The sequence below is a fragment of the Theropithecus gelada genome, chromosome 15 (genome assembly GCF_003255815.1).
Source record: "Theropithecus gelada isolate Dixy chromosome 15, Tgel_1.0, whole genome shotgun sequence".
In the NCBI taxonomy this organism is placed as follows: Eukaryota; Metazoa; Chordata; class Mammalia; order Primates; family Cercopithecidae; genus Theropithecus; species Theropithecus gelada.
The window spans coordinates 13,101,118-13,125,971 of NC_037683.1; the positions used below are offsets into that span (position 1 = coordinate 13,101,118).

At 40.9% G+C, this 24,854-nt stretch overlaps 1 protein-coding gene across 5 annotated transcripts in view; it reads right to left on the reverse strand.

Annotated features, from left to right (window-relative positions):
• Positions 1-423: 423 nt before the first annotated feature.
• Positions 424-24,854, reverse strand: part of PBX3 (PBX homeobox 3) — a 226,196-nt gene continuing 201,765 nt past the window's right edge. For 2 of the 5 annotated variants that reach the window (XM_025360296.1, XM_025360299.1), the window contains exons 6-9: positions 6,982-7,147; positions 5,616-5,728; positions 4,730-4,819; positions 424-1,972 (exon numbers count right to left, since the gene is read on the reverse strand). In XM_025360296.1, the coding sequence (XP_025216081.1) occupies positions 1,880-1,972; positions 4,730-4,819; positions 5,616-5,728; positions 6,982-7,147 (462 nt within the window). In that variant the 3' untranslated portion in view covers positions 424-1,879. Of the gene's footprint in view, positions 1,973-4,729; positions 4,820-5,615; positions 5,729-6,487; positions 6,491-6,981; positions 7,148-24,854 lie in introns of all 5 variants that reach the window. The other 3 variants (XM_025360298.1, XM_025360297.1, XM_025360300.1) reach the window with 3 other exon arrangements.

Below are 24,854 nucleotides of genomic sequence, written 5' to 3' on the forward strand. Positions count from 1 at the left end.
AAAAAAAAAAAAAAAAAAAAATCCATCTAACAAGTGCCAAAGGCATCACTAGGTCAGGAGAGTGTGAGCTGAGGGCAGAGAGACCTGAGTTCAAGGTGTGACGCCTTGCTGTCCTAGGTCTGTGATCTTTTGGCATTCGCTTAAATTTTCTGAGCTTTGGTTTCCTAATCTATGAATACGGAGTTTTCCTTGGGGTGTTACTGAGCACATCAGGATCAAGTGAGGACTCCCAACGATGGTTCAGTAGGTGGCACGATGCCTGCACACTCAACAGCAGCTGCTCCTTCCCTCCCAGCCCCACCATCATCTCAGAGTCATCTCCGACAGGCAGGCAGTCACACTCCCAGGCCTGGTGCTGGGTGCACTTTCTCCTCTCCCTGCACTTGGCTGGCTGAAATAGTGAATTAAGAAACTGCATCAACATTTAATCATGAAAGCAAAAAGTTTATTCATGTTTGAAACTACATGTAACTACCACGAGGAAGACTTTTTCAATCCAGGGTGTAATCCAGTTAGAAAGGAACACGAAACGTTTTTAATACATTAGAATCACCGCCACAAATTATTTTCATGACTCAATCAGTTTCAGAATCGCATACAATACAAAAAGAGAAAGGAGAGGGGGCCCCATTACACAGGGTGAAATATACAGTACTGAATACTGAAATCTGAATGCATCACAATTAGTCGCTGCTTTTTTTTTTTTTTTTGCATGGATTAGTAGTAAGATGAAGAACATTCAAAATGTTTCTCAGTATTTACAACAGTTTTACTGATCCTGTGTTGAATTAAGACCCAATGTTTCCACTCTCGGTTTTTTAAAAGTTGCAAATGCAACCCTGATTTTTCTTTTAAAAGATTACAATGTACATTACATTTTATGAAGGGAAACAAAGAGTTAATTACAAGATGCAAAAAGATAAGAAAGAGACAAACTACAGCGTGAGTATTGTTCAGAGGTAGTAAGTGAGCACTCTAAGCTACAGAACATGTTGAAATTCTATTGGTTTGTATGAGTTCGCATGAGGTAATAAAGCTGTGTTTTGATTGGTGGGATGTATAAATACTCTTTTGCTACACTATATACAACACTCCAGAGAGCAGGGCCTTTTGCGGATGCCCAGAGGACGTAGCAAACCTTGACAAGTCTATGCAGCACCCAGTGCACACCGTAAAACCCCAGACGGATCGATCTCGTTTTCACCTCTATCAGCAGCAAGTATCTTCGTCTCTCAGAACAATCTGGATCCATAATTTTATTACCGAGCAGACTCTGGGCACTGGTGCTTTCAGAGAGAGAAACGATGCTACCAGTCTCTGATCTAATTATAACATAAGAGATCTGAACACAAACGTGACGAGGAAGATTCTTAAACACAACCATCATTAACAGGGATAGCCAAACAGCTCTTTATTCCAACTCCATTAGTGATATGAAAGTAAGACAATCCAAGTCAGTAATGGAAATATGTAAGAAGTTCGATTTAGGTGAGGTGAATTTTTGCATCTGCTTTAACGATTGAGGTTTAGTGTATATTGTACTTTTTACCCTTAAGGCCAAGTAATTGGCAACTGTGAAACCATTAATGTAAAATATTGGTAATAAATTATGATAAAATAGCTACAGGACTGTCAACAATGTTAAATCTTGGCCTAATTGGATAAAGTGCTTTTTTTTTTTTTTTAACATTGTGTGTTTTTAAGTATAAATACAAATGATTATGATTCCTTAAAAAACAGATTTACCAAGTTCTCTAATAAGACAAGGTTTTACAGTAAAGCTGTAGATGGTGGGCTACAAAAACGCTTTCCTTTTCCTCCTATTGCTCTGAATGCACTTATCAAGGCATGTCAGCTCAGGGAAAAGTGTGGCCAGAGATTAGTTAGAGGTATCCGAGTGCACACTTCCTGGGCCTTCTGTAGGAGAAGTCACAGAAGATGGAGTTGTTGCGTCCTGCCAGCCTCCATTAGCCTGAAAGGAGAAATACAGTTCAACGGGTGCACGTCTACATATTAATTCTACTCCCCAATTTAAAACACCCAGATGACAACATGAGAGCAGAGATGCATTAGCAAAATGTATTTTCTAAACCCACTGTGGCAGGAGTTGGCAGCATGTGTTAAAGTGGGATTAAATGCATGTAAAACAAATCCATCCCATCAAGTAAAGACTTGGCAATAAATCAACATGCCGAAGAAGGGCTTCAGCGAGGCCCATGCTGGCACCAAGCTTGGCCTTTGATCTGCTGGTAAAACTACAGTGTCTCAAAAAGAATCTCTTAAGAAGGGAGCAGTGGAGAAGCTCAATGCAATGCCTCAGCAAAAGCCTGGGCTCCATGAAGTCTAAACTTCACCCCGGCTTAATCATCATTTCCACAGAGAAGCAGTTGCCCACCCTTTTTCCATACACGCCTGATAGCCAGCTACTGTAACCCTTAGAAAGTGAAGGCCAGAATTTCCCTCCAAATAGGATCTTCCAGAATGAAAATGCATGAGCCGCGGAGCAGCACACACTGTTAAAATCTGTATTCCAATTATCTGTGGCCGAGGCTGCTATTTGGGATGTTGCTCCTGCCTTCCACATGCTGCTGGCCCTTCCTGCCTCAGACCCGCAGCAGCAATAACTGTACTCAGAAACAAATTTGCCTTATGTCTTGGCCTATAGTGGCAATTGCTGAAATCAATGTCTGATCAGATTTCTGCTGTGGCAGACAGCTTGTCGCTACATATTTTTATGTCAGTCAAGAAGAGGGAGGTGCCAGCCTCGTGAGTTGGGGAACACTGAGTGGAAGTGACGGGGCAGGCCTTTCTGGAGAGGAGGCGAGGGTGAGCTGGCTCCCAGTGCCTGCAGCACCAACCACCCTCTGCCTGCATGCTGCCCCCAGACCCGGAATCCCACACCAATGTCAGGGTGGATCATAAGGTGCCTCCTGCCTCCCTCACATCTACCTGCAATTTCCTCTGCAAGTCCATCCAAAATGTCCTCTTTCAGGCCTGGGCTGCCAGGCTGCTGAGAACTCTGTCTAGATTCCCTGCCCAGCCCGGATATAGCTCCTAGATGAACATGTGGCAGCCATTGTTTCTTCTCCCGTGATCACAGTTCCTGGAGAACTCCCTGTCTTCTGATTCACTGCAGAGTTCAGTAGGCAAAGCACTTTTTCTACCTCCATGACCCACGGAAAGGGAGGGAAAAACCTAACAACCCCACAGAGATGACCAGAGCCTAAGGGAAGAGGATTTTCCAGGCTTGAGGCATACCAAATTCAGGTTAAGGAAAACAAAAGGAAACAATATTAAAAAAAAAAAAAAAAAAAGCTACGGTGGTATTGTTTTAAAGCCTCTGTTGTGCCAGGTTGGCTAATGACGTGCCTGTGTGTGTTCGGTGGACTCTCAGAAATCCTCTTCTCTATCTAAAAGGTAAGCTGTTTCCCCCCTCAGGTATGAAAATCTACTCAGGAAAAGAAAAACTCTCACACAGATACAAGTCTAAAGATATTCCATCTGAAGTAAACATCATTCCTCTTTTATCCAAATTTATAAACAACAAATGTACAATATTTTTACCCAGCGTGGCAGCTGGAGGAGAGGTTGTCAGCAAGCATTCTTTTTTTTTCAAAATAAATTAATCCTTACTCTGGTGGTTTGAGATTATGCACTGTATTATACAACAGCGCCTTATCAAGCCTCATCAGTGAAGATGGAATTCATGTCTGTAAAATGCTGCAGGCAATCACAGTTTCATATTTTATCATGTTGATAAGGATATCGCACATTCTCTGAAGCATTTCAAAACACTTAAATGAAAAAGGAGAAATGCAACTAAAAGGCTTTTTATATGGTTTGTTGTGGGTTATTATGAGTTATTTATAAGCCCAAAAAGAAAGATTTGACATTTCAAATGTAAAAGATTTGAGTATTTAATGGTCCTTTTTTCCCTTTACAATTGAACATCCTCAATCACTTTTTAAATCATTAATATTTACTCTCATAGCAAGCCAAGTCCCTAAAAAGGGAGAATTTTGCCCATTTTCTTCCTGAGTCTACTACCGTGAGTTGGGCAGTTAATTTCCTTCCTAAGTGTAGAACCCCAGACTCCATCCACCACACCCTGCAGCACCGCCACGATGACCTGCCTCCCTGCCCCCTTCCCCTTTTCCAGAGCTGTGTGTTTTGCCATTTTCCATCCATGTCAGTGGAGGGAAAGGTAAAGTTGTAGTGAAGTAGTTACAGAAGTTAAAATCATTTCCTCCATCATTAAAGTTGTCAAATATGTTTTGCATCCCACATTGACAATACAGCAAGATGCTTTTAATAACAGAATTATTTGTTTAGCTTGGTTTGTTGGTCTGCCTGGGAGTCTCCAAACTTACCACCTTCACCTGAGTTCTGCTTCGGAATTTTTCCTGCTGCCTGATTCTAAGATAAATGACCTGTTTTCTACCGTCTCCCTGGAACACAGCACTGATGGTAGGAAATGGCATCTTAATGGGCTGATGCTTCAGTCCCTGCTGATGACAGGACACCAGCCACTTCTGGGCATCTATGACGACTTCTAAGGGTATCCAGCTGGCATTAAGCATTTAGGTTCTTAAAATAAACATGCAGCAAAGATGCTGCCTTCCCTACCTGCCAATAAGATGAGAAGCCAGGTCAAATGGCTATTAATTTCTTTATTAGTCACTGTTTACCTGACACTGTGCTCCTACAGCTGGCTCCCCAGAGTACTCACATTTAAATTATGTGGACTGTACAGTGAATTTCCTCCAAGGCCATCACTGTAGCCTCCCGTCTGATTGATAACATGACGGAGGGTATCCACCTAGGTGAGAGAAAACAAAATTCATCATCCCAAATCTATTAAGACGTCATCACTTACAAAAGGAAATAATTTGAATTATGTGTGCCACAAGGGTTTAACAACTTCAATGAAAGACAGATTTATCAATCAAATGTGACTGGCAGAATTTCAACCATTCTTTGCATATTTAAACTCACAAATCTTTGTTTTTCATGCCAGCCAAACAATAACATCTTCATGGCAATGCAACTTTCCATCTACAACAACCAAATGGATGTGGCTGTGGGTGAAAACCTACTTAGAATTGTGTATATGGAATTATCTCAACTCTCTCTCTCTCTCACTTTCTCTGTGTCTCATACACACACATCTAAATGTATAAAAACTATATGAGTAGTTCTGTTCTCAATTAAGAGGACAAGAAAAGAGTAGAAATTATAAAGTTATAATTTAAGAACTCAGATTTTGTACTCTGACTTAAGAAATTAAACAGCAACATGTTCTTAAACCATATACACACTGGAACACTCAATTTTTCTGTTCTATTTTGTGACAAAAGTAAGATGCACCCAACCCCTCTCCATGAGCTCAAGCCAGAGCCGAATGCATTCACAAAGTTTATCAGGTTTGAATCATCACAAGTCACTGTTCGCTTGACTTCTCATTAAATTAAATGGTGGGGCAGATGGGTCCCGTTTGGAAGCACCCAGCACAGGTTCTGCATGGATGTGTAGACCACTTCCATAGGGTCAGAGGAAGGAGTTTTGAGCCCAAACCCTACCCTGCTAGAAAGGCCCCTCTGGGGCATCTCTCCTACCTGTGATTGCACATTGGCTCCGACTTGGGACCCTTGGTAAGAATCCCCATTCAGACTCTGCATGTTCATGAACATGTCCCCAGAATTTGGGAGGTTAAAAGAACCAGAAGAACCTGGAAAGGAAAGAGTTAAGTAGCTGAATAACAGAGAGCTACACACATAATCCTCAAAGACCTAGAGGCAGGGAGAGGAGAAAAAGTACAGAAGGGAAAGGCTGTGCGCAACATAAAGCATTTCCAGATCTAAGAGGATGGAGAGTAACTCCACAGAGTTGGGTCCTGTGAGTCACTCTACATCTAGAAGTCCCATCAATGGGGAAGCCCAAACTTAAAAAACAAAACCAAAAATGAAGAGACAAATCAAAATAAATTAAAAAGAAAAAATAAACCAAAACACCCAGCAGCTGGCCTGGACCCTTCCCCTTGTTTCCACTGATCTGCAGGATTTAGTCATGACACGAGCCTGTCAACAAGGCTAACTGTCACGGTGGACAGCCACCCAGAGAAGAGACTTTTCCAGGAACTCTTTCTTAGCTATGCATATACCTCCCTCTCCTTTCACCTGTTTTTATGTGCCATTAAAAAGAACTGGGGGGCGAGGAGACAAGACAAAACAAACGAAAAATCCCCTATTTTCTGAACTTCTAAAGATATATTTAAGAGACCTTCTCAGAAAAGTCCCTGGAATTGCTACTCAAGTCCATCTGTTTGGACTAGCTGCACATCTTTCATTGTTATTCAAGTTCCCCGAAACTTTAAAGTATTTCTAACCCCCTCACAAATGTCACATAAAATGCAGCCAAAATGTACCGGACAAGGATCCAAGAATCTTGCATGTGTGTATTAAGCACCATAACCCTCACAGTTAGCCACCTGCTGAGCATGCCGTCAGTCCTGCTCAGACAATGTTGCCGAAAGGCAGAGAAAGGACAGAGGCGCTGGGCAGAAAGCACCGCTGCACTTCCCTCCAGCATTCCAGCTTCCTCATGCACAGCAACTGCTGCATTTCCCACTTCTGCTATTTCACTCTCCACAGACCACTACTGACCCTAAAGTGATAACTGGAAAGAGATAGCTAAAATAGTCATGAGTGAGAGCACTCTGCCTAATTGCTGAACTGAAAGCCACTACTAAGTGTACAAGTTCCATCATCTACTAGTGAGTGGCATTCACTGTGAAGAGTGGGTTTACAGGCTCTGGCCTTCCACTCATTCACCCATCTCAAGAACAAGCCTACATTTGAATATAAATCTTCCTTTTTAAGTCCACTCTGTCCTCAGTATGGCTCTTGTTTCCTGGCCTGTGGGACAGGGCATTGTGGCATAAGGCTGCCTGGGCCAGCTGGGGAGCAAGCCCCTAGTACGCACCGGAATTTGGTGTGGTGGGCGAATTGGTCTGGTTGTTCTGCACAGCTGCTGCTACTGCGTGTGCAGCTGTCACGGCCGTCTTTGCAGCATAGAGGTTGGCTTCTTCCTGAAACTTGCCGATATTCTTCTTGTACCTGATTCGTTTGTTGCCAAACCAATTGGATACCTACAAATTACAGGGACATGGAGGTGAAGGGGAGAGAGGAAGAAAAAATGAAAATCCAATAATACCTGTCGGACACCAACGCAATACCACACAATTCCTAGCCTGCAACCTCGCATCCTATGGATCATGCATTATGGTTTTAGGGGTTATTTTCTCTTTTGGCAAAATTCTCACATTCTTTTGGAATAACACCGCTTTCTTAGAGTTGGCCACACTAATATCAAAATGGCAGGGAGCACTGCTCATAAAAGACATCCAACTGCTATATACCGATTAGTATATAAATAGGCCCCCAAAATCAGGCTGAAAAGCTGAAGGAAATATTTGCTAAGTTAGGTAACTAATAAGAAATACTTGAACATGAACAACTTATTCTTCTTTTTTGGGTCTAGAATAATTTTGGCAGCTGTATAGTAGAATCATGTTTGGTCTGCTGAAAAGAGTAACATCAATTAATAATGGATGAAAAAACCCTTTGTCTTCTGCCTTAGCAAACACTGCATGTCTGCCAAGATGGCTGCTCAAGCTCTGCCAGTTAACATGTGGGAAGGTCACAACTTGAAAACTCAAGTAATTCCAATCAGGTCAAATGCAAACACACAGAGGAGCAACTCTAATGTCATCAGGTAGAAGATATTTATTTCTTTTGCAAACTTCTTATGATGTCAGCTGGTGCAAATGGAAAAAATTTCTACAAAGGATCTTGGCAATAGGCAGATTTCATCACATTTCAAGGAGAGCAGAACTCAGCCCCAGAATCATGGCTTACAGTTACAATGTGTTCAGGCACCTGTAATTGAGCTATATAAAGAAGCTAAAAGCCACACAGCAATTTATGAGAAAGTATACCCACTCGCTATATAAAAGGATCTAACCTCTCTTTTATTAAAGTAACAGTTTAAAAATACTTTTCAATAATTTCTTAATAATCTGTCAAAGGGGCATATTGCTGTGATATCAGGCTGGGTGGGATCATTGTTCTACCCTGAAGGTATTCTTCTTTTTTTTTTTTGAGATGGAGTCTCGCTCTGTTGCCCAGGCTGGAGTGCGGTAGCACCATCACGGCTCACTGCAAGCTCCGCCTCCCGGGTTCATGCCATTCTCCTGCCTCAGTCTCCCAAGTAGCTGGGTCTACAGGCGCCCACCACCAAGCCCAGCTAATTTTTTGTATTTTTAGTAGAGATGGGGTTTCACCATGTTAGCCAGGATGGTCTCAATCTCCTGACCTCATGATCCACCCGCCTCGGCCTCCCAAAGTGCTGGGATTACAGGAATGAGCCACCACGCCCGGCCCCTGAAGGTATTATTCCTAACAGCTATTCATAGGGGCCCTGAAGAGACATAAGGAGTAGTATGTAGTTTGAAGCCTTCCAACCCAATTTACACTGTGGGCACCCCTTTTGACCATTTCTGCCAAGTCTTTAATTGCTTTGGAAATAGAATTCTCATTCTTCAACCTATGGCACTCATCCTTCTGGAAGGAGCAGAAAGCCCTGGCAAGGGAGCCACGTGAGGAAGACAACATTGGCCTTGCTGCTGACCATATGCTGTCCACCCTGGGGGTCATGGGGTGCACACATATGCACATACACACATGCAGGCATACTTGCCGAGGACCTATGCAGCAACCATGAGCGCAGGTTCATCAGACAGAAACAAGCCAAGCCCATCAGGAAGTAAATGTGCTACAGATCAGCACTTCCTAGCTGTTTCTGTTCCACCATCTTTTTTTCCCCCTAGAAGACTGTATGTATCCCTTCTTTTCTTCATATCAAATAGAGTGGCTCTAATAACTATCATTTGGTGAATGACCATTATGCAGAGCACCTTGCATACATTTTCTTATTTTAATGTGAACAATTTCAGGGGCTAGGTGGTAGAGGGGAGTAGTTATACTGGCATTACACCAGTCCCAAATCCAATGGCCTTGTCTCTCTGACTAGTTTGAACTCTCAACAGTGTCTGATACTTGTAATTAACACCCCTCTTGCCTAGAGCAGGCTCTTACATGGTGTATGTGACATTATTCTCCTTCTCCTCCAACATCTGCTCTTTCCTGATATGAGAGACAGAGAGAGAGACAAGTTTTCTCCAGGACTCAGCTCTTGACCCTCTTCTCTCTTGCACCTAGAGCAACCTTATCCATATTCAAAATTTCAATTATCCTCTCTGTGTGGATGACTCCCAGATTTCCATCTCTTATCCATATCATCTATGAATTTAGTGAGTTCTCATTTTTAAAGAGATTTCCCTATATATTGTTCTGCCACAACCTCCAACTCAATAGGTCTAAGAGGAAGTCGGGTGTCCTCTAAGCCTGTGCCACCTCCTCCATATTTTCTTTGTGGTCCTGATCTCTCCATCTCCAGAGATGTGGTACTCACTACCTCACAAAATCCCTGCCTCCATTGGTGGATAGTCCTAATGGGTATATAGTTCTCTTTATTCTGAACTACAATCTGGTTCCCTTTCCTTTCCACACATTGGTCCTACTTCCAACATCTAGACTGTTACAACATTAGGCCTTCAAGCTCAGCCCCAAGGGACCTCTTCATCCTATTATTAGCCTTCTTGGCTCTCCCTTCCTGAGCCCCATAGGCTCACAGCAGGTGTGCATTATAACTGCATAGGATGTGGCAATAGGAGGAAGTTAGGAGAGTATATAAGCGAGGAAGCCATGAGGGCCTGAGCCAGGCAGAGCAGTAGGAGTGGAGAGGGTACATATTATGGAGGAGGAACAGACAGAATCTGGCCACTGACTAGCTCTGGACGTCAGTGGAGAGGGACAAGTCAGAGACGATGCAGGTGTGGTGCCCAGGCCTTGAGCAGGATGGAGACAGATACTCGGGAGGAATTTCTGCACCAAGACAAATCAGCCTCAGTGACCATTAGAATCCATACCAGAATTATGTGATTCCAAAAGTTCTAAATCAAGATTGGAAAAGGACTACAAAGGTATGGGTTCTGATTATGCTTGTTAAAGCATGTTCTCTTTGACCTTACCTCATGTTTCCCAACGCATGCTCTCAGCTCAGGAGACAGGCCTAGAGCTGGCTTGCAAAACGCTCCTTTAATACATAATTATCACTCTAGCTTTTCTGACTAAGACTGTCAGGCCTCAGAAAGAGTTAAATATTGAACATATCTATAGTGCAAAGGAGGATAGTCTTGGTTGAGAGGGAATCTGGCATTTCTTAAGCATAATTAATGAAAATTCCCCAACTCTGAATTTAGCAACAAAGGCCCATCTTAGAATTCTCTTCTTCCAAACAATTCTCTGTTGGATTCAGTACTTTGTAGTTAATATTACCTTGACAATCAGAGAAGCTATAATACATTAATGAAACCTAGCCTGGAAAATCAGATTACAGCTTTATTAACAGTTTCATAATTGAGGAATCTCTGTACCATCGAAGGTCTCATCTCTAGATATGTAAGAATCCTCTGTTTATGCATACCTCTGGACCAATCAAACAACAGTCATCACTAATAAAGGTTTATTTAATTCTCACAGTAAAATTTTAATATCACCAGCAGCCTGGGGAAGCTTTAGCAAGTGGATTTGCTTGACATCAGATCGTTTTTATTCTGCTAGTCCCAATACTTCTTAATCTTTAATATCAAGGCAATTAAAATTAATGGCCACTCATCCGAAGCTACTGTGGGCACTGTTTCCTTGACATCAATTGTTTGATGGGATTACCTAGAGGTTAAACTAACAAGCAAGGTTTAATTGGAAGCAATGAAAGAAGCAGTGATCATACGTTATGTTTAACCTGCATAACCACATCTAAATGAATATCTAAAAATGTTAAACTATTTCTCAAATTAAAATATGCACGTCACATTCTGATATTACAGATTTGGGTATTGCAGCAATCAGCTATTAAGACCACACTGCTGCAACTGAGATGGGGTAATTAATGTATCAATCGACACATAAATTCAGGATTTTTTTTCACCTTTTAAAAACAGATGGATATAATTAGTTGCAAAAGAAGCCCTAAGCTCGCCCAGTAGGAAGCCTCCAAGGCTGCAGGTCATGTGGCCCCTCCTGCACAGTGCTCCCAGTGGGGCCAGGCTGTATGCATGGTGCATGAAGGCGACCAGAGCTTGCTCCATCTCTGAACTGGAATGGTCTGTACAGTGGTCCCAGAATAGAAACGCAGGCAGGAAATTGGTGAAGGGAAAGGGACTACACTGTCTTGTGCCTCTCTGTTGAGCCACATATCAAGGATTCATGACTCTGGATTGTGCCCAAGGCAAAGGGCCATGGAAGAATTTTAAGATCAATTAAAAATGAGAATAAAAGCACAAGTACTCTCCCTCTTCTACTGATGTTCATTGTTATCAGCCCCCAGACTGAGCCTCTGGTAATTAGGGGAACGAGTAGTGCACATTATGCAGGCCGCTGATTTTCTGGAACTTTTCTGCAAGGCCAAGGAGCAGCCAAAAAGGGCTCTGGTCTCTCCCACATACTACAACCATGTATTCCCCCCCGCCCCACGCAATTCAGCTATAGGTTGCCAATTGCTTTTAAAAGTAAAAATGCTTTCCACATAATACAATACCTAGATTCACCTTTTATATAGCTTTTTTACCTTCTTCAAAAAGTTTTTACTTATTATCTCACTTAGAACCTCTGATTTGGAGGGAGTTGAGTCAGATGTGGGAAGTATCACATAATGGTTACGTGCTTTCGACTCAGAATCCAGTTTCAAATTCACACTCTGCTATTTACTAAGCTGAGTGACTTCGGACAGATTGTTTTAGTTATTTTAGTGTTTCCTTTCCTATAAAATGAGAATAACAATATAAATCTTAGTATCTTCCTCACAGAATTGTTGGGTGCGTTAATGGCTTTGGCATATACTATTTACCTGATAACTATTAGCTATTACTATCACTCATGTTTTATCAAGGAAGAAACGAGAGATCCAGCACACAGACAAGTTGCCAAAGTGGGATGCAAAGTGGGATGGATCTAGAATTCAGCCCCAGGACTTCCCATCAGCTTTTTCTTTTTTAAATAACCAACTGCGAAATGCTTACCAAGCATCTGCTATGGTCAATACTGTACCAGGTGCTGTGGGGAGATGAAAAAATAAGCACATGGCCTCTCCTGCCTGGACTTTACAATCTGGTTATAAAAGCAATGCTATCCACTCAAAATAATTAGCAAAACTTGCAGGGTGGTGATGATCTCATGTTGAACCGTATAGTGCAGACAAGGATTTGGAGGAAGAGACATCCCAGCAGGTCTGAGAAATCAGAGGAGGCTTGTGAGGCGAGGTCAAACCTGAACGGGACCTCCGTTTCAATCCAGTTCAATTCCAGAGTACTTTTATTGAAACTCCACAATTCAGAAGCAGAAAACTCCAATGGCTCGTGTGGCCACAAACAAGCCAAAAATGCAAGCCTGCCTCCCTCTCCCTGGACCACTCCGAGATCCCAGAAACTTTTGTTCTCTTACGTAACTTAACTTCCTTTTCCCTTCTTAACCTCTAAACCCCATTTTTATAGTGACAGAGGGAAGAGAACCCCATTCTACAGAAAAAGGAGAGGAAAAATCAAGAAGTGTTTCTACAAGAGGTAGCACGTGAGAGAACTTTTCTGTCGGGGAAGGAGCGGGCAGTGAGATGGGGAAGGCATTGGTACCTGGGGAGGAGCAGGACCAAAGCACCTGAAGGGCTGGCAGGTTCTGGCTGAGGAAAAGGAAGGGGGAGAAGCTCTGGGCAAGGGAAAGCCTGAAGAGGGGCTCGCAGGTTCTCCCCAGGTGTTACTGCTGAGTGCAGGGGACAGAGCTGAAATGGAGCCTGAGATCTGTAGCAGTGGAGTTCAGAAAGGGTTCCAGTGAGGCTGACCTCCCATCCATGTGCCTGTCCAGGGTCAGTGGTCTGCACATTTTTGCTGTGCAAAATTCCCCCTAAATTAATTTTGAAAAATCATGGACCTTCTCACACATTTTTCCTTCCTTGCACATTTTCTAAGTTGGCATCTACAATTTTTCATAAGTCTACATAGTTGTAAACAGTGTTATTCCAGTATATCATAAATGTTGACATCTTAAAATAAAACTGTAACACTGTTCTTTAAAATGTATCCAACCAAATATAAATAGCACAGCAATTTGATACCCATTATCCATTTAAAAAATACATAGGCCAGGCGTAGTGGCTCACCCCTGTAATCCCAGCACTTTGGGAGGCCAAGGCGGGCAGATCATGAGGTCAGGAGATCGAGACCATCCTGGCCAATATGATGAAACCCTGTGTCTACTAAAAAACAAAAAATTAGCCAGGCATGGTGGTGCACGCCTGTAGTCCCAGCTACTCAGGAGGCTGGGGCAGGGGAATCGCTTGAACCCAGGAGGCAGAGACCGCAGTGAGCCAAGATCGCGCCACTGCACTCCAGCCTGTCAACAGACGGAGACTGTATCTGTTTCAAAACAAAAAAACAAAACAAACCTGCTCTTCAAGTCTAAAATTTTATGTTTTTTTTGTTCTTGAAAGTTTATTTCTAGTTCATTTCTCTCCCATATTATCCTAATGCAATATACTTTTATGCTCTACAAAAGGAATATATGGAAATTGAAAATTTGAAATTGTTTTTATTTCCTGTAATTATAAGGCTCTACATGTTTAATATTTCCTTCTGGACTAAACTATCATTATAGTTAGTCTAAAACTAACCAAAGCAATACAAAGACTTATTTTGATAAATAAAAGTATACTTATTTTGACCATCAAATGCAGGTTTCATCGTGCACGCATTTCGTACTTGGGAGTGGGGTGACAGTACAGTGCCGATTAAAGGAGGTTTGGTTACCACCAGTATTTCATAACGTCTCTTGTTGGGCACCCAGAAGGGTCTCATACTTCAGGGCAAGAACCAGGTGGAAGTATCCCTTTCTTTCATAAAGTAAGAAAAGGGCAGGTAGGAAAGGGCAGGAAGGGAAAAGAAAACCAACACAATGCTTCCATCAGAGCCACTTTCTGGGGCAGGTGGATTTTAGGAAGGAGTACACATATATACAAGGAAAGCTGGCCAGTGAAAACCTTGAAACCATGCATTCCTGAGTCCTCTTTGGAAAACCTTCAGCTACTCTGTGGAGTATGCGTCCCACCCCCAAGTTTGCAGAGAGCTGCCTTAAGTGATCAGGCTAACTCTGGTTACATTTTAATTTCTCTATGTGAGCACAGCATGGGAACCCCTCATACTGGGTGTGCCTAAAGACTTTTTCTGGGCTCAAAACAGGGCTCATTTGGGTAACCACTTCCATGTCACAATGACCTTTTGTAGCTACACAGACAACAAATCTGTCAATTATAGGATCTTTTAAGTTCAGATTAAAGAAATAAACTTAAGGGGGGTAGATACAGTTTACTTTTTATTTAGCATAACCTTTCTGGAGTGTAAGCCAGCAAACATTAACACACCCTTTGCCCAGATTACTAAAACTTATCTTGAGAAAATACTTACAGATAAATGTACAAAGATATCCACTACAGCCCTATCTTTTTTTTTTTTTTTTTTTGAGGCAGGGTCTCACTCTGTTGCCCAGGCTGAAGTGCAGTGGCATAATAATGGCTCACTGCAGCCTCAACCTCCCAGGCTCAAGAGATCCTCCCACCTCAGCCTCCTGAGTAGCTGGAGGCTGAGGTGGGAGGATCTCTTGAGCCTGGGAGGTTGAGGCTGCAGTGAGCCATCATTACAGCCAGCCAATTTTTATATGTTTTGTAGAAACAGGGTTTTGCTATATTGCCCAGGGTAGTCTTGAACTCCTGAGCTCAAGTGATCCACCTACCTCCCAAAGTGCTGGCCCCTCAGTCCTGCTGCCCCACTATGCCTGACCCCTTAGTCCTACTTATTAATAGAAAGAGAGAGAGAGAAAGAGAGAGAGAGAGATTAAATTTATAGCACATTTGTATAATGGAATATGATCATTTATTAAAAGATCATGTTGAGGGGAAATATTTATTGACAAATCAAGGGGAAAATATTCATTATATACTATAAAAAAGGAAGAAAGGGCATTTTTTTCTTTTTATACACCATGAGCCTTTGTTTTATTATTTTAGTAAAAATACTCAAACACTGACATACATAGATGTAGGTATATACACAAGCACAGGAAAAAAGTACTAACGTGACTATCATGTACAGTGGGGTTTAGAAGTAATTTCTGGTTTTGTGTTTCTTGTGTTTTCAGGTATCATCCAAATTGTTTTCAGATCAGCAAGTATTAGGATTTTTCAAATTCGAAAAATATACTTTTTAATGAATAAATTAAAAAAAAAAAAAACAGAAAAAGCACTGGAAAGTCACTTAACAATCTTTATGAGTTTAAGTGCCAGGTCTTGTGCTGGGACCCAGAGCTATATGAGTGACCAATGCCATTACTGTACTCTATCTGAAGGGCATGGTTGACAGGTTTGAGAATGCTTAAAATAATTAAAATCAAACACTTTGTAAATCTCAAGCCACTGAAATTTCCCAAGCGGCTTTGCATTTAAGAAAAATTCCATGTTCAAAATAAAAAGCTAAACCATCTATAATGTCTCCACAGTCACTGAAAGCCAATTTATTAATTAGCTTTAATTGTATCTTACGTTTCAAATTCTGTCACTACATTTATTGATCATGTTAATAACAGCATTAAATAAAAGAGAAAAATTATTACTTAAAGGCAGCCTCTAAGAGGCAGAAGTGCAGAACTTTGTAGTTCATCCTTGACGTTGTTTCTGTGAATAAACTGCGTCAGGGAGAGGATCTGCACTTGTTTGGAAAGAAGCAGCTGACACTAAAACATCATTATTGAAATTAACAAACTGAAAATTTATGAAGCACAAATCTTAGAAAAATTTGCCATTGTGTTTCCCCATGTTTACTTGTGATGCATACTTTATGTACTGTGCCTAATTAAATGTAACAGATTATGAAATGTTGAAATGCTAAGTCATGTATAATGGAACATGGTAGCACATTTACATGGTAAACAATTTTACCTCTAACAAAGAGTTTCTCCCTAATCAATGTTTTCATCCCCATTATGTGATTCAATTTGAAGTGAGGGATGGAAGCCAGATACTGTTCAATTTTTAAAGTTAATGGTGTTAATAAATTCTAAATTTCACACCAGTCCTCTCCCTCCAGAAGGTACAGGTTTGATACAGTTTCTATAAGGACAGAAAGGCTGGGCACTCTGGATACACACACTGTGTGCATTCCTCTAAGAACTCTAAGGACAGCTGGATAAATGGGTTTGAGAGCCAAACGGACCTGTGTGTAAATCTCAGCTCTGCAATTTCCTGCCTATGTTACCTTAGACAAGTCATGCCATCTAAGGTTCTCCTTTCCTGGTCTACAAGGTGGGATAATGATACCGCCTCTTTATGGGGCTGTTGTGAACATTAAATGAGATGGCATGTTGAATACATAGGACTGTGCCAGGGATGTACCAGGCACTCAGTAAATGTTAGTTTTCCCTTTTCTTAAAACAAATCAGCAATAACAAAACCCTCTGAAGGCCAACGGCATACACGCCATGCTTACTTCCTGCAGTGCCTAAGGTCAGGACCCCTTTTCCCAGGAGCTCCAAGTTCTGGGTAAGCTGGCCCTGCCCCCAGTGCTGGTGAGACACTGGTAAGAGGGAACAGGCAGCAGCAAGAAGGGAAAAGGAGGTGAACTCCTACATACCTGAACAGAATAAAATTCCTACCACAGAAGACCAAGAGCTCCCATCTGCCACCCTCCTGCTGGGCTATTGCTCTGCACAAGTACCTGACAGCACTACCTGTATCCCTTCTCATCCCTGCCCCAACTCAGCAGGACAATGCACTGGACCTGGAATTTGCAGGAAACCTGAATTCCAATGCCACTTGTGCCTGTTTTCAAACAGTGGCCATTTGCAAAGAGCTCATTATGAGCCAGCTCTGTATTAGGAATTTTGCATGTATTATCTCATTTAACTGTTACAAAGACCCAATTTTACTGAAGCAAAAACTGAAGTCAAAAAGTTTATGTAACTCACCTAAGGTTACAAAGCCCGTTTCATTATGTCTTGCCAGATAAAACTTGTTTTCTCTTAATACTTAGTACAAGTTTTAAAAAGTATTCTTTACTCATTTTCATTTCTTTTTCACTGTATTAAATGGTGAGGTCTACAAACTTATATTCTACCTTTTCAGTGCAAAATATTTCAGCTCCTTCATGGTTAAAATGTGGGCTAGCCCAAGAATCCACACATTTTTCTCTTCTAAGAAAACAAGTTGCAAATGTGGCCAGGTGCGGTGGCTCATGCCTGTAATCCTAACACATTGGGAAGCCAAAGTGGGTGGATCACCTGAGGTTAGGAGTTTGAGACCAGCCTGGTCAACATGGTGAAACTCCGTCTCCACTAAAAATACAAAAATTAGCCAGGCATGGTGGTGCACGCCTGTAGTCCCAGCTACTCAGGAGGCTGAGGCAGGAGAACTGTGGGAGAACCCGGGAGGTGGAGGTTGCAGTGAGCCGAAATCAAGCCATTGCACACCAGCCTGGGCAACACAGCGAGACTCTGTCTCAAAAAAAAAAAAAAAAAAAAAGAGAGCGAGAGCGAGAGAAAAGAAAAGAAGTTGCAAATTTATCACAACTGACTTGAAAACCAACTTTTGGAAAATATCCCACTTTTAATGGGAGAACCGAACAAATAGAAATTCAGTTTCCATAGCATTTGAAATAATTTAAAACAGATTCCCTTGTCAAGTACAGTATTTTTTAAATTTGAGGCTGTGAAAAATTTTATTGCCATAATGTGCTGACACTCTTACAGTTCAGCTTTGCCCTTTCTCCTCTGCATGATAGACTGATAACTGCTCGTGACATTCACAAAGAGGCTCATCTGCAAAAGTGTATAAAACATCAGCCTTGTGGCCACAGTACATAGAAAATGGATGACACTGTTCAACTCCCTAAAACATGTGCTGAGGGGTGCCTCTAAATTACCACAGACAACATTTACAGTTAAGAGGTTTTTTTTCTTTAAAATTATTTTTCTTATTAGAAAAAAAATGTGGTAGGTATACAACTTAGTAGTTTTCCTTCCTAGGCTCTATGGAAAGCCTCTTTGACAGATTTTGAAACACTGACATCACAACTGTGGAACTGCCTCCCATCAGCTATGCTGAAAGGTGAAGCCATCTCCCAGGCAACACAGCAGCATCCCAGAATGAATGCACAGAGCACTCCAAATAACGATGGGCCAGACTTTTTGTTCTGACAAGTTTCAGGTAAATCTTATCTCTGTAAATAAAAACATCAACATGCATTCAGTGTCCTATGAAAAGAAATCCTACAGTCACACCTCTTGTTTAAGGGAAACGCTTATTTATTCAAACACCATTCCTCACCACATACCCACTGCAGTTTTCTTTTCTTTTCAAAAATCCAGAAAAATTTCATTTAATTGTTAAAGCGGGTATACCTATCCTCAAAAAGCATAGTAAGCTTTCAATATATATAATTAATTCTCATCAAAAATGAATCTCATGCATTTTTGGAGTAAAGAATACAAAATATATATATATGGTAGGTCCATCAGAGACTAAGAACAGACACACCCTCATGCCCCGCCCTGGATCTCACCTTCAGGGAGCCTGTGAATACTTAGCACGCTAGTTTGCCGGATGTCAGAACCTTTGTTCCCTCTTTCTTTTGGATCCTTTATAAGACTCTGTATGCCCAGCAAGAAAATGTAGGTTGAATGGATGACAACTGGCATTTAATGAACATTCATGAGATGCCAGGCCCTGTACTAGACACTCTTCATACATGATTTCATCAACCCTTGAATCCTCTGAGCAAATTATCGTTATTCTCATTTTATAGATAAAAAATGACTCATTAAATAATTTGCTTAAGGTCACACTGTTACTAAATAGTGCTGGAGCAGAGTCTGAGTGACTTCTCCGCCTTCCTACACAGAACGTACGGTCATCTGAAGTTAAAATACCAGTTTATCAAAATACATGATATGAAAGGACAGCACTGGATGGGTGCGGTGGCTCATGCCTATAATTCCAGCACTTTGAGAGGCCGAGGCAGGAAGATGGTTTGAGCTTAGGAGTTTGAGACTAGCCTGGGAAATATGGTGAAACTCCATCTCTACAAAAAATACAAAAATTAGCCAGGCATGGTGGCTCATGCCTGTAGTCCTAGCTACTTGGGAAGCTGAGTTGGGAGGATCACTTGAGCCCAGGAGGCGGAGGTTGAACTGAATTTTCAGTCTTTTGCTATTATAAAGACTGGAGCAAGAAAAATTGTACACAGATAATGTGTTTGTAGATTAAATTAGAAATGGACCTACTGTGTATGCGTGTGCATATATATATACACACACACACGGATATACATGCACATATATACAGATATGTACAGTATATACATACATACACACACCACATACACATTCATGTATATATAATATATATTTAAAGCTATAAATTTCTTTCTAAACATGGCTTTAGCTGTACCCCATGAGTTTTGGTATGTTATCTTTTCACTGTCATTCAGTTATTTTCTAATTTCCATTGTGATTTCTTCATTAACCCAAGGGTTATATTGCTTAATTTCTAAACATATGGAATTTTATTTGGTTATCTGTTATTTTCTAGTTATCTGTGATTTCTAGTTTAATTCCACTGTAGTCAGAAAACATAGTCTGTTTTAAACTGTTTAAAATTTATTGAGAGGTACTTTGTCCCAGAATATAGTCAACTTTCAAAATGTTCTATAAGTGCTTAAAATTAGAATGTATATTCTGCAGTTGTTGGATGTAGTGTTTCTATATATGTCCATTAGGTCAAGTCTGCTAATTGTTAAAACCTTCTATATCTGTGCTACTCCAAAGTGTAGTTCCAGAACCATCAGCATCAGCATAATCTGGGAGCTGTAAATTGCCAGCCCCACTACATACACTTTGAATCAGAACCTCTGGGAATGGGGCCCAGAAATCTATATTCTAAAAGCTCTCCAGATCATTCTTATTTATGTATGCTAAAGTTTAAGAAGCACTGTTCTATGCCCTTACTGACTTATATGTATGTGTCTGCTTGTTCAGTTACAGAAAAGTGTGAAAATCTCCTATAGTGATTTTGAATTTGTCTATTTTTCTTTAAAATTGTATAAGTTTTGCTTTATGCTTTTTGAGCTTCCTTGAAGTGCTCTTTATCTGATATTATTAGATCAACACAAACTTTCTTTTGGCTATTGTTCACATTTACATTTTTTCATACTGCTATACTTTCTATGTCCTTATATTTTAAATATGTCTTTTAGAGAACACAAAATTAAGTTTCATTTTTAAATCCTGACTCTATTACTTAGAGTATTAAATTCATTTACTTTAATGTGATTACTGGCATATTTAGGTATAAGCCTATCATCTTACTAACTACTTCCTATTTACTTCCTATTTGTCCCACTTACTATGCATTTTTTCTTTTTCCCTTGCCATCTTTTAGACTGCTTATTTTAAAAAAAAGTATTCTATGTCTCTGTCTCTCTTTATTAATTTGAAAGCTATATATTCTTTTACTTTTTTTTATGACTACCCTGGAGATTTACACTTTCTCGACTATTCAAGTCCAACATTAATTGGTACTTTTTCACTAATTGGTATTTTTGCCATCTTTCCCAGAAAACTTTGTAAGAGTTTTGGAACAGTTACTCTCCTTTCATAACTTACAAGGCATTATTGTTGTATATTTTAAGTCTATACATACCGTAAGCAAAATAAGACATTATCTTTACTTTAAACAGTACTACTCACTTAGATTTACATACATATTTATCCTTTTCTTTGCTTTTCTACTCCTTCCTGTATCTCCTACCCTGTATCTGTAATCTTTTTATTTCTGTCTGCAGAACACATTTTTTGTATTTCCTTTAGAGAGAAAATGAGAAAAATTATTACGGTTTTTGACTGAAAATGTTTTTATTTCACCTCCACTATCAAAGGACATTTTTGGCAGGTACAGAATTCTAGGCTGACATTTAATCTGACTCATCTCTTTAAAGGTATCACTCTACTGTATTATGTCTTTATTGTTTCAGTTAAGAAATCAGTGGTCATTCAATTGTTGTTTTATTAAAGGCAAACTTACTTTTCCCACTGGCTGCTTTTGTTTCAACCATGTTTAGTGTGGATTCCTATTTATTTATTGTTTGGGGACTGGCGTTGTTCACAAGTCTAGGTCTTGGAATTTGCTATGGGTTTTGGAAAGTTTTCAGTCATTACATTGAAAATATTGCTTCTGACCCATTCTCACATTTGCTTCTGGGGCTCAATCACATGTATATTAGACTTTCTTACTGTATCCTCTATATCTCCTATTCTCTGTCTCCCAATTTTTCTATCCTATTGTCTCTGTATTCTTCAATATCATTATTTTCTTGTGATTCATCTTCCAGTCCACTAATTTTCCTTTCACCAATGTCTAATCTTCTTTTAACCCAATCCACTGGGTTCCTAATTTTGATTCTAACATTTTTATTTGACCCTTTTTTTTATGGTTTCCAATTCGCTGACAGAATTGTCCAGTTTGTCTTTCCTCCATTATAGACATTAAGCATAGTTATTTTATAGTCCATGTCAGATTCCTTTATTTCCTATACTGTTTTGAGTCTGTTTCTATTGTCTGTTGTTTCTGCTGGTTTCTGTACCAGAAACATTGTCATGTTGTCTTGTATAGCTGTTTTTTTCTGATTGTGTGCCCAGTTTTTTTGTTTGTTTTCATTTTTTTTTTTTGCTTTGTTTATAGAAACAACTTGAAGTCTAGGATGCTGCTATCTTTCTCCACAAAAAAAATTTTGTATTTGATTTGTCCAAGCACCTATGAATAGCAGCAATCCAATGTCAAGGAATGAGGTATTCTAAGGTAGAATAGCAGATCTTCCATTAGGGTCTATTTCTGATGTGCTCGCTGCTAAGATGTAGCCCTAGCAGTTTAAGTCCTAACCCAAAGCAAAGGGAAAAAGGCAGCATCCTTTAGCAGGTCCTAGATACCAACTCACACCTTTTCACCCCTGAAAAGTTGTCTAAAGCCCTGCTTAAATTCTCAGCCTTTTAGCTACTACCTTAGAATTGGCAATGGAATCAGGGAAATGTCATTTCCCCCAGCCTTATTTTCTTATTATCTGCAGGTTCCCTGGGCAACTTCATCCATTCCCAGGGCCTCAACTAGGAACTTAAGTGAATGACCTCCAAGCTGTATCTTTAACCTTGACCTTTCTTCTAAGTTATATTTCCAAAATGAACATTTCCCAACAGATGCTGAAGGCAATGTGAACCTAGCATAACTGCTGCCAAGATTTAATGTCTCCTCCATCAAACTAGCTTTTCCTTATGTGGTTCCTATATCAGTTAATAATATCACCATCAGGCCGGGCGCGGTGGCTCACGCCTGTAATCCCAGCACTTTGGGAGGCCGAGGCGGGCGGATCACAAGGTCAGGAGATCGAGACCACGGTGAAACCCCGTCTCTACTAAAAATACAAAAAATTAGCCAGGCGCGGTGGCGGGCGCCTGTAGTCCCAGCTACTCAGGAGGCTGAGGCAGGTGAATGGCGTGAACCTGGGAGGCGGAGCTTGCAGTGAGCCGAGATCGCACCACTGCACTCCAGCCTGGGCGACAGAGCGAGACTCCGTCTCAAAAAAGAAAAAAAAAAATCACCATCTTCAATAAATGTCTATGTGCTGGACACACTGTGCTAGGCATTAAGAATATAAGGGTGAATAAGATAGTAGTTCTGGCCAAAATCAAGTTTACCATCTATCAGGGGAACAGTATTTAACAAATCATTATTTAGTTACAATCATGGGGAAAAGAAGTTATGAGAATATACAATGGAGGATAGGAACTGAAAGTATCACGGAAAGCCTTCTTGAAGAAATGGTATTTGAAGTGAGCTTTGAAGGAGTAGAAATTAATAAGATGTCTGTATGTGTTTGGCAGGGGGCAGGGAGAGACAATTCCAAGCAGGAGAAACTGCATAACAATAATTACTATTGTATCTTCACTTACTCTGTGATAGGCACTTTGCTAGGTGCTTTACACATGTTTTATCTTACTGAAACTCCCGTAACCCTAGGAAGTACATGGTATTTTTTTTTTCTTTTTGAGACGGAGCCTCACTCTGTTGCCCAGGTTGGAGTGCAGTGGCATAATCTCGGCTTACTGCAAACTCTGCCTCCTGGATTCAAGCAATTCTCCTGCCTGAGCCTCCTGAGTAGCTAGGACTACAGGTGTTGCACCACCATGCCCGGCTAATTTTTTGTATTTTTAGTAGATACAGGGTTTTACCATGTTGGCCAGGCTAGTATTGAACTCCTGAGCTCGAGCAATCTGCCCGCCTCAGCCTCCCAAAGTGCTGGGATTACAGGTGTGAGCCACCATGCCTGGCCAGTACACGCTATTTTTATCCCAACTACACACATGAGGAAAGGAGGCACAGTGAGGTAAAACGACTTGCCCAAGGTCACTGAGCTAATAAACTGGGGAGGAGCTGGGGTTTTAGTTCAGGCTTGTCTGAGTCTTCACAGTCTGTAGCCTTAAGTCTTATAATAAAATCCCTCACCCCCCACATAATAACACAGGCTCCAGACTTATTAAACTGTTTTCCTAACATAACTGTTTTTTGCTTCTGAGTTTCCTCTGCTTAGAATACCCTTTCTCCCAAAGTCTTATTCATCCTTCTCCAGGTTCTACACACCATTTTCTCTAGAAGGTCTTTCCTGATCCTCTCAGTAGAAAGTAAATCCCTCTTTGTACTATATTCCTCACATGGCATCCATTTGTGCCTGTGTGCTTCCTCAGGTAACTTTTATATTCTGTCAGTAACACATCTGTCTGTTTCCCCCAATAAATTCAATACTTCTTGGGGAGAAGAACCCTATCTTACTGACCTTTCTTTGCCACAGTGCCAGGCATAGTGCCTAACATATAGTAGGCACTAAGTACCTATTGAGCAAATTAGGAAAATAGCCAAAAAGCCTGGTATTTGATCTAGCCAAAGGTACTTTAACTTATTTAAACTGTAGTTTCTACTCTCAAAACCCATACTTATTTAGAAAAATGTGTTCTCCACATAGCTGACAGAAGAATTGGAAGAGGAGAGAAATCAAAAGAGAAGAAACAAGGAAAGCCCAGGAGCATCTCTGGAGAAGGTTTCTGGATGCAAACATCAAAGAATCAACAGAAGTGGGAAGTCAGCAGGCTTGAGCGTGGAGCCTGTTCTGACCAGGTGTCTTCACCCTTTGGACTACATTGTCTATCTTCTGTTCACTCCTCCCTATCCGCTGTATACCCTGTCATGGGCCCCAGAAGGCTGCCCTGGGGGCCCTCAGGCTTCTGGCCAATAGTAGGCACTGGCAGCAGATGGGAAGGGAAAAGAGTGAGATCACAGTATTTGTTTTCCTGACTCCTGCACTATAAGGCTGCCTTTTCTCAGGTCTCAGTCACTGGCCTTCTCCACACACCTCCTCTGTCTTCAGATCTACTGACCTTTCCCTCATCTCTTCAGGCCAAGTGGGTAACAGAACCAATCACTAGTATTATCCTTTGTGGTTTCCCTACACTGTGTCCACACTATTGTAAATGGTCACTTGCTCAGTGACCTTGGGCAAGTTGTTTTACCTCACTTATAAAGTGTCCTCCAATTATTCCAGT